This window comes from Fukomys damarensis, unplaced genomic scaffold (genome assembly GCF_012274545.1).
Source record: "Fukomys damarensis isolate Sample0158 unplaced genomic scaffold, DMR_v1.0_HiC HiC_scaffold_30, whole genome shotgun sequence".
Classification (NCBI taxonomy): domain Eukaryota; kingdom Metazoa; phylum Chordata; class Mammalia; order Rodentia; family Bathyergidae; genus Fukomys; species Fukomys damarensis.
Window position 1 is genome coordinate 62920899 of NW_022900942.1, and position 16328 is coordinate 62937226.

The 16328-nt window shown below is 43.9% G+C and overlaps 1 protein-coding gene across 8 annotated transcripts in view; it reads right to left on the minus strand.

Annotated features, from left to right (window-relative positions):
* The window catches only part of Dlgap1 (DLG associated protein 1), a 261824-nt gene extending 247860 nt beyond the window's left edge, over positions 1–13964 (minus strand). For 3 of the 8 annotated variants that reach the window (XM_033757430.1, XM_033757432.1, XM_033757431.1), the window contains exon 1: positions 12923–13964. In XM_033757430.1, coding sequence (XP_033613321.1) covers positions 12923–13897 — 975 coding nt within the window. In that variant the 5' untranslated portion in view covers positions 13898–13964. Of the gene's footprint in view, positions 1–8091; positions 8261–8569; positions 8696–12922 lie in introns of those variants that run through there. The other 5 variants (XM_033757438.1, XM_033757433.1, XM_033757436.1 and 2 more) reach the window with 3 other exon arrangements.
* Between the last annotated feature and the right edge of the window lie 2364 nt (positions 13965–16328).

The window sequence follows — 16328 nt, forward strand, 5'->3', positions numbered from 1 at the left end:
ATTGAAAAAAAGAGTAAGAAAAATAAAGATAATTCAGATAATAGTGGGGGGGTGAATAAAGTAGGCATTTTAACTAATATCACAGAAATATAAAGGCTAATAGGAGAATTCTATGAACAATTATATGGCAAAAACCAAATAACCTTGATGAAATGCATAAAATCCTGGACACATACAACCTATCAAGGTGGAATTATGAAAAAATAAAAAGTTCAAAAAGACCAGTAACAACTAAAGAAACTGAATTAGTTATAGTCTCCCATCAAAATAAAAAAAGTCTAGGACCTAATGACTTCACTACTGAATTCTACGAAATGTAAAAAGAAGTGATGCCAGTTCTTTTCAAACTACTCCAAAAGCATTAAACAGGAAGGCATACTTCCAAGCTCATTCTATGAAACCAACAGCACCTTGATATCAAAACCAGAAGGAAAACACACACACACACACACACACACAGAAAGAGAACTAACTATAGGCCAATATCTCTGATGAACAAAGATGCAAAGATTCTTAACAAAGTACAGAAAACTGATGTCAACAGCACATTAAAAAGATTTTTCACTATGACCAAGTGGGATTCATTTCAGGAATGCAAGGATAGTTCATTATATATCAATCAATGAACATGATATGTCATAAAAATAAAATGAAGGCCTGAAACTATATAATCATTTAAATAGACATAGTAAAAGCATTTGACAAAATTCAGCATCTTTTTTATGATAAAAACGCAACAAAATTAGGCATAGAAGGAATACTTCAATATAACATGGCTCTATATGTATGAGAAATCCATAGAAAAGCTGAGAGATTCCTAAACTTTGAAGCAAGATGAAGGTTCTCACTTTCACTACTTCTATTCAACATAGTACTGGAAGTTTTAGTCATAGTAACTAGGCAAGAGAATGAGAAAAGGTTATCTAAATTGGAAAGGAAAACTTAAATTGGCTCGGTTTGCAGATAAATATTCTTGTTCTTACATCCGTGTGAGTAGCTTTCTTTTTAGTAGTTTTAAATATTTTGCTTTGCTTGAACACAGACGTATATGGTGAAAAAAATATAAGGAGTCCTGGGTTTAGTGATGTTTTGTGTGGATTTTTCCAGATATCCACTCCTCTTGGCTGTTCAAGTTCTCTGGGAGCTAAAAAGAAGGGCATCAGGGGATGCGCTCTCCAGAAATTCAGTATCTAAATTAGACCTGTGACTTGAGTAAAAAAATGTAGCACGGGGGCCAGAAGAGAATACCCTAAATCCACAGGATGCCAATCAGTGCGCCAAAAGGCAGCACGGGATTAAGGCAGTGGGGTGGAGGACGCTTCCTCGTGGCCACTGTGACCTGTGACTCCACCACTCGACTGCGGGAGCCTGGGCTGCCACTTCATCTTCCCGCAGCTCTTTCCCTCTGCAAATGGGTGCTTCTGGACGGGTCTTCCAGTTCACATTATGTAATGAAACAGCTACCCGGAAAGAAAGGCGAGCAAGGTAGAAGATGAAGCAAGGTCGAGGGGAGTATGGCTGAGTTCTCTTCTCTTTCACTAAGGCAGGGGCAAGAGACGGAGAGATGGGAGTGGCGGAGTGCAGTGAGCCCGCTGTCTGATTCCTCAGACGCGCTGCAGTGAAGCTGACGAGGAAGGTATTACAGCCTCGGCTGACACAGGTAGCATCTCCAGGGGCTTCCACAGTTCCATTTGGGAGCCTGTCGTGGTGATGGCCCATGGGACAGGGGCCACCAGAGCAGCTGGGCCAGGTGGTAAAAGCTCCTTAAGAAGCAAGGATGGTTGGGAGGAGAAATGGGAAAACAGTTGCAAATTTCCCATCATGGAATAGCTGCAGCAATCGGTTAGGTAGGTTTACAAAGACAACCTAAAAATAGAACGGTTGGCATTGGGATTTTCGAAAAAGAGCATGCACGTCAAAATACATATTTTAAATGTATGATAGTTCCCCTGAGACAATTCTGATTGATTGTCCAGTTCATGAGCTCATCCGGCATGGAAGGAAGCGTTTCTTTTTCTGTGCGGCGATTGCATAAGTCAAACTCGGGCAACGCGACCTACACACCCATTCTGGGCCCAGGGAGCCGATTTCCCCAAACCTCACCACACACCCCTCACGGAGAGCTCTTGTGTTTGGTGGATTTGTTTCATCTCCTTTGTGAAAGCCTTGGAGAGAAGGCGGCAAGCAAGAAAACCAGCTATTTATAGCATTTTTGACTAAAAGTGTCTGCTCAGCGTGTCATGGAATGCTTCCAAGAGGTGGGAGAACAGGAAACCATCTAAAATTGACCCGAAGGCTGGGGGAGTGTTACGGGGGAACGATTTCGCATGGGAGTCAATTTCAGAAAGCTCAGGGTTCATTTGCAAACAAATGACAGCTACTTTCCCTGACACTCTGAGTTCCAGAGAAGCCAGTGAAACTTGTGCTAGTTAAGGAGAGAAGAAAAGGAAGACGGGACTTCTTCAGGGATTCAAGGTAGCTGGGATCTATGAAGGGACTTAAGAGGGTGAGTTCCTGCAGGAATCCTTCCCCCCATTCCTGCTGCAGGAGTTCAAGCCAGGTGCATGCAGGAAACAGGTGGCCCTGTAAATACGGCTAGCAGGTCCTGCTGACCTCACAGGTCCTTCTGGACCCATCGGACGACCTTTATCATTGTTCATTTCCCCTTTTGTAACTTGAAATGGTAAGGTCTTTGGCTGAATGTTTCATACTCAAGAAACAATTTCACAGAATGGAGCCTACCTTTTGCAGGAGTTCTGATGGGCCTGGTTTCCAGTTTTGGTGGCAGTGGGGAGTGTGGGAGGGAGGAAGGCTTAAAAGTGCCAGATTGATGGAGAATTTTCGAGTCTGATAGTTCCGTGGTGGAGAGGTGCTGAGCAGGTCCTGGGTCCCGTGTTCAGTGGCTCTTGTGAATTTCAACCATCTTAGACAGCCATGTGCCCCACATCAGGAAAGGAGAGGACAACACAGGGACTTTGGGTAGGAGCAATGGGGAGTGCTGGCCAGGGGCCACTGTCACCTCCCAGCAGTGGGAAGGAAGCTCACACCTGTCCAGGCGTCATGGAGGAGACAACCTGGCTCCTGAGAGGTGATGAACCGTGATAGAGTCCTGCTGCCCTGCAGTGTCATGGTTGGTGAAAGCTGTCCTGCTCCTCTGCCAGGACCGCCTGGAAGGAGGCAGTGGGCTGCAGACAGATTGAGGTGTAAACCAAAACAGCATTTGCACAAATGAAAGCTGGAGGAGGCCAGAAGAATGAAGGTCCCTCAGCAGCTCCAGAACCAGATGACAACCTGGTCCCTAAGCTGAGCTCTTCTAGGACAGACCCTTTGTGATCCCGCCACCCGCAGCTCAGGAAGGAGTGGCCAGCACCTGCACTGGGTGCGAGACCCAGGACATCTTCTCTGGGGTCCCGTCCCACGGAATCAGGTGGGTCCCCAACCCCACTCTGATGAACTCGTGAGGCCAACATGCTATTCACAGCACTAGTGAGGTACCTTCTACACCTTCTAAAGGAAACCAGCTCAAGCAAAATAGACAGGAGAAAGTGATACAGAGTATGAAATGTGTGGAGAAGAGAAAGCACACTTACAGCTGAGGATTTATAACTGCAAAACATTTTCGCACTGTACTTCTAATATATTCCTCAATCTGAAATTCAACTTTTTCCCCCTAAGACCTGATGCAAACATAGTGATACTACCATACCTCCTCCCCTTTGGAGTAAGGAAGAGTAAGCCCAGAACTCTGAGATACAGGCCCTGCCTTAATTTATTTTTATTTATTCATTTTTGTGTGAGATAGGGTCTTGCTAAGTGCCTAGGATGGGCTCAAACTTCAAATGTGCCTCCTTCAGCCTCCGAGAGTTCTGGGATTATAGGTGTGTGGTTCTGTGCTCATTGTAAATGTACAGGAGGAGAGAGAGCCTAAAGCCATGCAGGAGGCCAGTGTTTAATAGTAAGGCTGCGGGCTGATCAAGGGAAGCCTTTTTTCCCCATGAATTAGACTCTACTGCCCCCTACAGTAAAAACAGAGAGAAACTAAGCCTACTGCTCCCTCGGATTGGCTTTCTTCAGCGTGGTCCTTGGGTTATCTCTACAGAATCATGCCAGATCTACGGAATCAGAATCTTCTGGGTTTGTGCCAGAAGTCCCCATTTCACATGAAGTTTCAAAGTGACTTTTGTGCATACATATTTAAGGAAACTTTACTGCCAAAATGTCAACGATGGAGCAATATTCATGACACATGACGTGCGTATATACGGTTCTGCACAGGCACATGTGATACTGTCGTGTTCATGTCTACCCATACTGATGCTACTCTGTCCTGCTTTGGGAGACACTGCCAACTTCATACACAGATCTTCTTCCAAACTGCTTGCTTTTTAATTTCAGATGCAACGACCAGGAGATTGGCCTGCAGCCCCAGTGTCTTTGACAACTGAGTTATAGCTCTGTTCGTTTTTATTGGGAAACTGAAAAGAGGGATGCTGACTAGCAAGCGGGAGGAAGAAGCTGCAGAGAAGATGTTGTCCTCAAAATCCAGAGGCAGGGCTCTGAGTGTAGGGCCTGGAGGTCTTAATTCCAAATGTCAACCTGTTCTGCTCTGTTTGTCCTCACGTGGAACATGATTTACTACTCACAATGCAGCCACTGAGACACGGGGTGGGGGGACTTACACAGGAGAAACACATTCAGGTGTTACAGAATTACAGACTCAGGTGTTCAGAATTACAAACTGCAGATACTTACTTAGTTAACAACTGTCTATGTCTGTCATGAACCATTGAAACCACAAGTAAGTGTGAGTCTGACACTCACATCAGTTCGACTCTCTCTTGTCTCTTAGTGCCTTGACCCCACTGCCTCAAAAGAATGCAATCATAAAGGATGCTTTGATCTTTGAAAAGTCTTGATGGTTTCTGCAGATCCCCTGAGACTTAGGGAAAGCAAGGAGCAGTCAGACAATACTGCAAGTATACATTAAGTTGTGTTTTTAAAAATGGGGGCGGGGTGGCTGAAGTCATTTTCTTTCATGGTAGTTGGTTGATTGTTGGATGTCTCTTTGTATTAAAGGGACTAAAACCTGCTTTATCCTCACACAAAGGAAGCAGGACACCCCTTGCTTGTGTATAGGAATGGTCTGAGGTGAAATTCAGTATAATCACTGGGAAAGAAAAGGAACAAGTTTTCCACTGAACTCTACAAAGAACCTGTTTCCCTACTCCAGAGTCACTCCTCTTCTGTGGATTATATGAAATAGAACATTTAAAATGGGTCTGATTTCATCAGGCAGCGATCAAAGACAGCAAATGTGTACATATGTAAAGTCTGGCACAGGTGTGCTTTGCACACACGAGGTCAAGCATGTGAACCTGAGCACCGCGTACAGAGCACAGCAACCCCTACTGCACACCACTACACTTCTCAGGCAGCCCGACACCATGAAGCTGAGTTCTGTGCAGTTTCCTGGTTCTGTAAGAACAGTGAGCAGAAACCCCAGTCGACACAGAGTAAGCTGATGATGTAAAATGAAAGAGCAACCTATCTAGAAAATTCAATTTGCAAATATGGTCAGAAATCTCTATCTTAGAAAAAGAAACAAAGCACGGCACATTGCTAAACTCTAGTAAATTAAAAAAAAATTTAAAAGATAAGAAAATCAGAAGAGGCCTTTCCTTGGTCATGTGAATGTTCTCTAAGACATAAAAGAGTTAAAAATAGCAGAAAAAAGAAACAAGTGAATAGGAACAGGAGGAGTACACGTTCCCTCCTTCGACTCTTGCCGATTGTGTAACAGTAATTAAGTAACGCTTTATATCATTACCTTTTAGCTACAAACAGAGAGGACTGGTTGGAGAATCAAATGGCTTGGAAATCATTCCAACTGAGAATCATTCATTGAAAAAAAAGTAATGCACTTTCCTACTGTGGTTTCAGTCTAAGAATTAGGAAAAACACTTATATATTCATTTACTGAAATACAGTTTAAAAAAATATCTCCCTGTGCTGCACTGATCCAGATGGCAGTCACTAGCCTACAGGAGAGGCACAGGGAAGGTGGTCCTGGGGGCAGGTACGTGAGCCTGGAAGTGATGCCACACACATACGTGTTTGCATCTAAAGGTGAACGAATGAGGTAAAAATTTCAGATGAGTAACACAAATCACAGTGAAATCACACAACTCTTCATGGATTTTATTAATAAATAGTAAACTGGTTTTACCTGAAAGGCAGATTTGTTTTTTCTCTACCAAACTTTCCTGGCCTAGGTCAGGAAATGCCTGTTATAGGGTAACAGAGATCGAACTGTAGAAAGTTTCAGATTCAGCTCTATAGACTACACAGACAGCACCAATGAGCTCTGTGGTCATGAATCTTGGCAATTAGTGCTCTTCTGAAATAGGAAAGGTGATACTGAACTTAAAGATCTATTCTACTGGACTCTGGATTCACAATAATCCAAGAGAGATTGCTGCCTTCACACCTAAAATTAAAACGGTGAAAAAAACATACCATAATTAAGAAATGGAAGCTTGGTGATACTGTATATATATTTTTAGTGGCCCCTAAAGAACCTGAAACAAGAGGCCGGTGTGTTCTACCACTCACGAAACACTGTGCAAAGTATTGCAATGCAATGATCTCTCTTGGGCCTAGACATATGGATGAATCTTTTTCTTAAAGAATGATTACCTTGAGTTACTGTCTTTAATTTGCACTCAAGTAAGCAGTTGTCTAAGGAGAATGGGGGAAGGGGATATAAAGTTCACTAGCCACTGAGAGAACCAGGACTAGCTTTTCTTTTACTCTTTGCTGAACAGTGTTATAACTTTGTGAAGTAAATAGAAATTCTGTGAGATCAGCAAGTGTGTGTTCACACAAAAACTCCTGGCTATGCCTAGCTCAGTTTTCTGGGTGTGGATGAAAATGTTTTTAGAACAATGAAATAGCTGCCCAACAATTATGAAGTTTCTTTAAGAATGTTCAAGAGGGCTTCCTTAGCATTTTTAATTTTCTTATTCCTACTACTGAGTCTTTGTGGATCCTGCTAATTGTCCTTCTCTCCATTTTAATTGAATATGGGCAGTAACGAGAATTATGGAGAGAGACAGAGGAAGAGAAGGAGGATTCTGCAGCTAATCAGTGATTCCACATTCAAAGTTAGCTCTGGGCAGGAATAACCTCATTTTTCTAATTTTCTAATCAATGAAAAGCATCTCTGTTAAGATCAGTAAAAACTCAGGAGAAGACTACTGCGCAAGACAAACAGGCAAAACATTCAACAGCCTTGGCATTCACTTACTAGATGATTAAAGCAATTTAAGTTAAAAATAAATATGGTCATCAGTTAACATGATTTGTGAAGATTTAGACAAAGGCAGCTAGGAAACACTGCAGTAGCCAAAGTCATTAGCAGAATTAACACTTTCACAAATTTCATACAAAGTAGTTCAGATTGAATTAGTATCATTTAAAATGTTTTAAGACCTGAGAAAGGAAAAAACTCAGCCAGAGAAAGAAAACTCCTACTGGGCAATGATGGAAATAATCTTGAAACAGATTTGAAAAATAAACTGTACCTGCAAAAAAAATTCCTGGGCACATGCTTGCTACGAAGCTAGTTGAGTGAGCTTTTGTGGCATCTTAGACAACAGAGAAAACAAAGCAAAAGACCCCTTCCACAAAACAACAACAAAACCCTCAAAAAATCAACCATCTAGAAATTTTAATTTTGCAAAGGAACAGTAAGTACCAGGGTGCCTGTCCAAGAAAACGGCCGGTCACATTTCAGTCGCCAGCCACACAGTGTCTTCTGACAGCCCGGAACAGCCTACATCCAGTCAGTTAAAACAGTCTTACAAAGCCTCTGTGAACACACAAATTTGCAGGTATCTGATATCTCCTCCTGTTTTCTTGCCATTTAAACAGACAATAGTTCATTAGCTTGTTCAGTTTGCTAGCCATTATTTAGAGAAGAAAGACAACAGCAAAATACTAAAACTAACATTCCTAAATCCCCCCCACAGAAAACCCCACTTAATCCAACAACATGTACTCATCAAAAATGAAGTAACAAAAGAGTTATACCCAAACCTGGTCAGTCCTTCCGTTTCTTGAAACTTGCACACACACTGAAGAAACCCACTCAGCCTTAAAAAGGTCGATCATTTTGCTCTCCTAAAATTTCATCTCTGAGAGCGCTGTCTTGCCGGTCTCTGGCTTGCTCCCTCTCTCTCTCTCTCCCTCCGTGTGTGTGTGTGTGTGTGTGTGTGTGTGTGTGTGTGTCTCCCTCTACTTCTACCGGAGAGCATTTTGTTTCCTTTTTCCTGTTTCAGCTGCTGGATGAATGCAAGATTCACGATTTGAAGGGATTTTTTTTTTCCTTTTAGGTTAACTGTTGGAAATCTAAAATCTTGCTCTTCTGAATGGCTTTCTATGCCAGTCACCCTACACATAACATTTATACAAAGAGGCATAAACAGAACCGAGAAGTCTGCCTTTTAAAAGCAAAAATGAAACAACTTCCCCCTCTGCCTATTTTATTTACTTAACTATTAGCACTTACCCTGAGATGTGCCATAAATGCTTTATTCCAAATGTACAAAAGCCAACCACATCTCAGCTGAGGATTAAACAGTTTTAATGTCTTCAAATCCATGTTCCTGCTCCAAACCCTGATACAGACAGGCGCTGGCAGTGGTACAACAGTTCCAAACAGCAGACATCTGATTCTTGACATTTAAAAATAACAATATTGGGAAAAAGGGAGTCTTTCTTTTTTAAATGAACTATAAACAGCTTGTGAGTGAACACATACCACAAATTGTCTGCACTGACTGGAACACGCAATGATGTGCCCAGCCAGAGTATCTGATTTCTAAGTCTGTGTCAGGCACAGGCTAAATTCCCACAGCTCTCTCATTTGCTACAGAATCATGGAAGTGGCCTACATGAAGTTAATTCTGAGCGGCAATTTTACAAAGACAGTCAAAAATCTGCTAGTGCTTAGATTCTGTTACTGGTGAATATTAATGCAAACCTTGCTCAGTCTCAAGTCAAACTGGGGACACTCCATGGTTCCCATCCAGTGACTGGCCTCCCACCAGTATTCCGCTGCTAATCCCACACCCATGTCCTCTTAATGGCACATGCACATGGGAGGTCCAACACACAGATACATCTGTGACAGAGTTGAACAAGTGACAAAGAAAGAAATGCATGTGTTTCGCTTTCTGCCATATTAGGGCATTGGATAAAGGGAAAAACTATTAGCTCTCCTTCCTGGGCAAATGGCTGCGTCTTCTGTACTTAGTTCTGTCTGTCAAAGTAAAGAAGTCAAACTTTACAAGGTTGCTTTGCATCCTAAATGAGATACGGACATGCATGGCTTCGGGAACATAGTACATATTTTATAAATGTGGCTTCCTGTCTCTGCTTTGTAGTTAGACGAGACAAGAATTGGGCCTGGTCAATGGAAAGAGTTCAGATTCTGGATGCGGGGGAATCAGTGGTGTCGACTCTGTTATTGCCGCAGACTCCGTGTGCCTTTGGGCAAGCTTGTTAACCTAATTTACTGAATCTCAGTTTCTCTGACTGTAAAATACCTCTAGAGTTTTAAAAAGCAAATGAGATATCATTTGAAAAACATCACCTTTTAGCAGGCATTGATGAAATGAGAGTCCCAGGCCTTCTAACACTTGGAAATTGCTCTCATTAGTGCTCCGACAGATGGAACTTAGGAGTTTAAAAATGTGGACTGAGATTGCAGCTTTTGAGATGAAATGCTTCATTTCCAAGCAGAGGAGAGAAGCCCGGAGAGCTGAGATGGTGGCTTCCGGTCATGCCACTAGTTAGCGCCAAGTGGGACCTAGACCCCAATGGAACCTGTAGCCAGGGCTCTGCCCACTCACCACACCACACCTCTGTGAATCCAGTTTCGACCCTGGTTGGCAGTTCAGGCAATATTACTGAAAAAAAGTAAAACTAAAAACTTTGCTCTAAGTCTGCATCTAAGAATGGGCTTATGAATGACATTATTCCTTGAGAGCTGACTTGGGCTGGCTAAACCTCTTTCTGGAAAAGAGTCTCTGAGGATGGCAGATTCCCTCTCCAGCTCCTCAGCACAGGAAAGGAGATGAACCTGGGTCTCAGAAGGCACCTCCTGTTCCCTGCACGTGAATGCATGGCTCTTTGTTCCCCGTCTTTGCCGGAGTCCTAGCCCCATTGAACAAATGAGGCATGAGTATTATTTGTTCAACTTGGAAGCCTTGTACAGAATAGGAAATTGATAGATGTCAATATTTATTGAATAAGGTGTGACTTGGAGATCAGTGCACACTTAAAAGTTTAAACTAATACGGTTTAGGGTTAATCATTGCCCAATGTAGGATAGAAAATATTAGTTTTTCCAAAGTTTTCAATAATTTCAGGATATAAAGCAAAGGTATTTTGGGCAGGAAAGTTAGATCAGTTATTACTCTGGGGAGGAAGAGAAGGAACATGGGACTCAGGAAGGTACATGTGTGAACCACTGCAATTAGAAGTTTTATTTCTCGAGTTGGGTGATGTATAGATGAGTGTTTGCTTTATCTTATTTTTTCCCTCATACTTTTCTCACATATTTTATTTTAGAAACTGGCTTAAGAGAAGATAAATTATTTGAAAACAGAATTTCCAAATCTTTAAAGCATGAAATCCAATAATGCTTCTATACTAAGTCCCACACTTAAATTTTAAAGATTTTATTCTCATTCTACTAAAGAATTTTTAATAGTAGTTTTATTTTAAAGATTTTATTTTCTCTTTGCTGCCTTTCTCCTGGGTTGCAGCATCAAACAGATCTAAGTTTGGGGCCGGGGATTTAGCGCAGTGGTTCGGTGGCCTGCCTTGCAAGCGCAAAGACCCGAGTTCAATCCCTGGTACCAAAAAAAGAAAAAGAATGGAACAAACAGATCTAAGTCTGAACCTCAGTTCTACCTCTCACAGGTCATGGGGCTCTGAACCACTGCAGCCTGCGGGTCTAAGCTTGCTTCCTGTCTTGGAAGAACACAGCACAGTAGCCCTTAGCTTGCAGGATGATTATGAAGATGGAATGAAACAACAAATGTGAAACCTTTCTGTGGCATCTAGTACACAGTGGATCTTCAAGTAATACCAGTTCCCTCTTTTCTTCCTGTATCCTGCCACGCTTTACCACTATTTGAGATTTTGACTTTAAAAGGTACAAAAAGCAAAGAAGGTAGGAAGAATGCAGGCAATTATGTAAGCCTAATGGAAATATTTTGTTACTGTACTATATCCTTTAATCTCACATATGCCGTTTCCACCTAATCTCATCACTACGTATTAAAGTAGACATTTTAAAAAAGTGTTTTTGCCACTAGCCATAAAACTTTCATATGCAAAACATGTCCTACTCTAGGGCTTCTATCTTCTCATCCACCTTCCTTCAACACAAGTATTCTTGTCAAAATGCCTTTGGGGGTGGATGAGGTTTAGGGGATTAATTTCTAAATCCTTTATTTGCAATCTCCTATAAGTCAAGAGGCTGGGGTTCTACTTCTACCACTGCCATGTGCTACTAGTGGAACTCACTTAGCTCCCATCTTTCTTTCAGACCTTTTCTTATTCTATGTGGATTAAATGATCCCTTTAGCTTGGAAATTGTTAAGTTTTCAGTAATTTACTAACATGTGCAGCAACCTCACAGTAGATTAGACAACACACCTCCAGTGGGAAATAGTGAGCTGGAATTGTGCCCTTGTGAAAATACATACAGTCTTCTTCTAAACTTTCGGCATGGGCTTTGGCCTGTCCTTACCTAGGCACTGTCAACCTTGAGCTTTCTCAGGACTTGGAGTGGCACTCCCAAGAGACTCCCACCTGGTAGGAGGAGTTCAAAGCGGGCAAAGAAATGAACATCTCACTATAAGAATTTTTCTTTGCGTTTCTTCTTAAGCTGGAAGTGTCATACTTTTAGAGTTCAGTAAAAACTTTTTTCTTATTAAGACAGCAGGAAAGAACAGAGTAAAAATACTCTGAAATAAAACCATATAAAGGCATTCACACAGAAGTTTGTGTCTTGGGAAAAATGACAATGGTGGAGGAGAGGTAGGACTCCTTCACATCCATATTTTTATGAGGTGGAATCTAGTTTAAGTGACTTGGAGACAGAAGGGAAAATCGTGAGAAGACCTTGCACGGGAAGAGTGCCTTCTTTGGCTTTGTGTGTGTGGGATTTACATGCTGACACTAATTGTGTTTCATTGTGTGGGTGCTTTCCCCTATCCTCCTCTTCTTTGTTGTCCTGGGCCTCTGCAGCTGTGCTTGTCAGGTCCCCAGAATGGCTGCATCTCCACCTCATCATCTGGCTGTGCTAGGCGCTACGGATGGGGGATGGTGGGGTGTAGCTCGTGTTGGTGATGATCTTGACCATTGCAGTGGTGAAGATGCACCTCAGTTTCCCCAAACTAATAGCTTCATGCAGAACTTTACAATTAAGAAAAAAAATTTAAAACCTTGGGTAGATCTAATTAAAACTCTCTCCAAAATTGCAAACATCACTGTTTACGTTAAAAAAAGTTGGGTTTATTTTAAAATTCTTTGTTGACTCCACTCTCCTCTCCTTCTCATCCCATGACTCCTCAAACGAGAGGAACACAGACAGGAATAGCTCCTTGCCTTTGTGTAGGTGGGCTTTGCAAAGCGCAATCTCTCATCTCAAGATAACTGGATGAAGGTGGTAGCATTTGCTTCCTTGCCTTTGCCTGACAGGGACACTCAGTCACTGAGATGCTAACTAATTTGCTCAAATTCACACCAACAACTTAGAGTGGAGCCAAGCTTAGGACCCAGAAGAAAAGACCACACAAGTCAGGACCAATTTCTAAGCATCCATCCCTTGACATATAAGTGGTACCTGCAAGTACTGGCAAGAGCGTTCTTGCTGACATGACTCCGACTTCACCATGGCCTGGTCCATGTTCACAGAGGCTTTCTGGTAAACCTCCCGGGCCCGACTCACGGTGAGGGTGGAGGACCAGGCGCTCTTCTTTAGGAGTGGGGCATCCAGGTTCACGGGCAGGTTGGCACAGGTGGAGCACTTGACATCATTGCTACTCCGGGAGGCCTTCACCGCCTGCTCGCTGATGGTATTGTAGGCCTCCATGAAGTACTGGGAGGTCGAGCGGTCAGGGCACCTGCCCATGGTCATCACACCTGAGGGTGCATGGTAGATGCACATATCGCCGTCGAGGTTGTCGTCGGAACTCCACCAGCCGGGTGAGGAGGTGGAAGTGGGTGTGACATTGGACCGGGTTTTGGGCTCTACCCTCCGCTCCTTGCTCTTGCTGCGCTTGCCATACCTCACAGTCTGTGTCTCATCAGGGCTGGCCTTGCCCCCATTGACGCTGCCCTTAGATGGCCCCTCCAGAGAGTGCGACTTGGTGAAGAGCTTCTGGACCGAGTGCACCAGATGCCGGATGCGCCCGGGGCTGTCGCTGCGGTGCTCCACGGCGGTGCGCTTGTACTGCAGTGTGTGGTAGCCATCCCGGTTGAGGGGTAGCTGCCTCTCAAACTGGTCCAGCAGGTTGGCAGGGAGGCGGTTCGCCTTGGTGGCCAGTGTGTGTGGCACCAGGGCACACTCGTCCTTGAGCTCCTGCTGCGAGGCGTAGTGCCTGCGCGGGAAGGTGCTGCTGGCCAGCCGGTCGCTGAAGGGGCCCCTGCACTCCGCCTGGAAGGAGTTGCGCTGTGTGTAGTAAGGGTGGTCGGCGGGGTGGTGGTCCACTGGGCTCAGCAGGTACGGCTTGCGGTCCGAATGGTGAGACAGCGAGTCACAGGCCGAGTCACAGGTGATCCCGTGGTGATGGCTGCGGCTGCCAGATAACCCTTTCATCGCGGATGGAGGGCAACTGCGGGGGACATGGGCACCCCTCTTTATGTTCCGGACCCGTCTTGGGTGAAGGCCTGAGGGAACAAGAGAGGAAACACAGTTAGTGCTCCCTGGGTACCCACACACTGATCATTTTGAGGGTGCTGCCTGACATAGCACTGGGTCACTGGCAGAAATTACTGCTGTCTCCAGAAATGGCTGAAATGCACTGTTGGAAAAGGGCTGTCATTTTTGTAGGTGGGGAGCTGCCTCCCAAGCCAGAGCTGAGAGATGGTAGGTCTGGAAAAAGGAAAGCATAAGACACTAAATGTTTAACAGACTATTTGAAAGAGTATGTTATGGTTTAGATCTAAAATGGCCCTCCCCCAAGTCTCACGCATTCAGAGTTAGAGCTTTTGGAAGGTGATCAGATCATGGTAGTGCTATGCTTATGAGTGGATTTATCCAGGGAGGTGCTCATAGATGAATGTGCTGTTAAAAGGTGGGGCCTGCTCAGAAGATGGGGGTCACAGGAGCACGATCTGGAAGGGTGCATTCTCCATCCGTGCTCTTCCCTTAGTCCTCTGCTTCCTGACCGCCATGAGGTAGGAAATTTCATCGGCCATGCCTATACACCATGATGTCTTCACCCTGAAGCCAGCTTTCCATGTACTGGATGCTCTGAAAACGTAAGCCAAAATAAACATCTTCTCCTCTAAGCTGTGGGTATCAGGTATTTTGTCCCAGCCACTGGAAAGTGACTGATACACAATAACTCTATCTCTCCATCATTCCAATAACTGGATGCCTATTTCCTTTGCTTCTCTGTGTTTATCTTTAACCAGATGTTACTCTTAAAGCTTCCATACACAGAAGGCTAGGCTCCCGTGGAAAGCCTTTGTTGGTAGCTGTGGCAGAAAGAATCAATTCCCCTCTTGTCCTTTTGAGTATCTGATGCACACTTCACAGAAACTATACAATTGTTTCTAGCTCTCTCTTCAAGATGAAGTTTCTCACAGCCAGACTTACCTCCTAGTCACTTTTTTTTTTTGGTACTGGGGATCAAACTCAGGACCTTGTGCTTGCAAGGCAGGTGGCAGAACCACCGAGCTAAATCCCCAGCCCTCCTAGTCACTTTTATGACCCCCTGCCTGGGTAGGGGGCAGCCTGAGGCAGCCCTGTAGGAACACAGTGAGCACTCCTTAAGTGGGCTCAAAAATGTGAGTGAAACACAAGTTGAACAAAAGAAAGTCAGTAAGCCAGGCCTGTAATCCCAGCACTCAGGAGGCTGAGGCAGGAGGCTCGCTGTGAGTTAGAGACCAGCCTGGACTACATAGTGAGTTCCAGGTCATTCTCAACTACATAGTGAGACCCTGTCTCAAAAAAACAAAATAAAAACAAACCAACAAAAAAGAAAGCCAATGGAACCTTAAACCTCCACACTGTCTTTATATCTTCAGTCATACGGTTTCCATTTGGAATTTTGTAGGAACAATTACAGCATGCAAACAATGGACCCCCTATTAATCAGAGTTGAGAGAAGTAAAGATGTGGCAAGTAAATTTGAGATGGAGAGAAAACTTGTCAGTCAGTGTCTTTCTGTCATTTGAGGGTCAAGGGCATCCTCTAAGGAAGCTAAGTGCAGGTAAAGAAAAAAAGGGCTTGACTCATCTGAGTATAACAGCACCTCTTCTTGGTTGTTATGGTTTGCATCTTAAATGTCCACAAATGCCCAATGTAAAGCTTGGTCCCCAGCCTGTGGTGCTCCTGGGAGGTGGTGGAACCTTTAGGAGGTGGGGCCTCTTTGGAGGAAGTTAGGTCACTGGGGTGTGCCCTTGAAGGGGACAGTGTGACCCTGGCTCTCCTTTCTCTCATTTCCTGGCCACCATGAGATGAAGTTTTTCTCTACCACACACTTCCACCGTGACATTCTGCCTGCCCACAGACCCAAGCAACAGGGCCAAGGGACCATAGACCAAAACCTCTGAAATCACGAGCCAAAGAAACCCTTTTCTCTTATGTCGGTTCTTTTCAGGTATTTTGTCATTGCAAGCGAAAGGCGACTAACACACTGGTTTAAGGTTTCTGATTACATGTTCACAAGTGACAACAAAATGCTCAAAGGAAAGTTCTTTGAGATGAGTCCAGGGGTGTGAGTGGAAGATTGACTCTAATGCTCAGGCCGGCCTGAAACAGAGGTCACGTGTGCAGGACCCCATGGTGGGAACACGTGACAAGTTCACACCTGAGCTTTGGTCTCCATACTTTTGTGACAGATGTTTCGGTTCCACTAGGGAACAGTATCTTCTTTTGATTCTCACTTGTGTTCTTCAGGAGCTAACTGAGTTCCTACTGAGAGTCTGATTTTTTTTAAGCTTACCATAATACAAAAATTGTCATCATAAGAGCTGTCCTGGAAAGCCAATGTGATTTTTCAAAACACGACAGATATCAT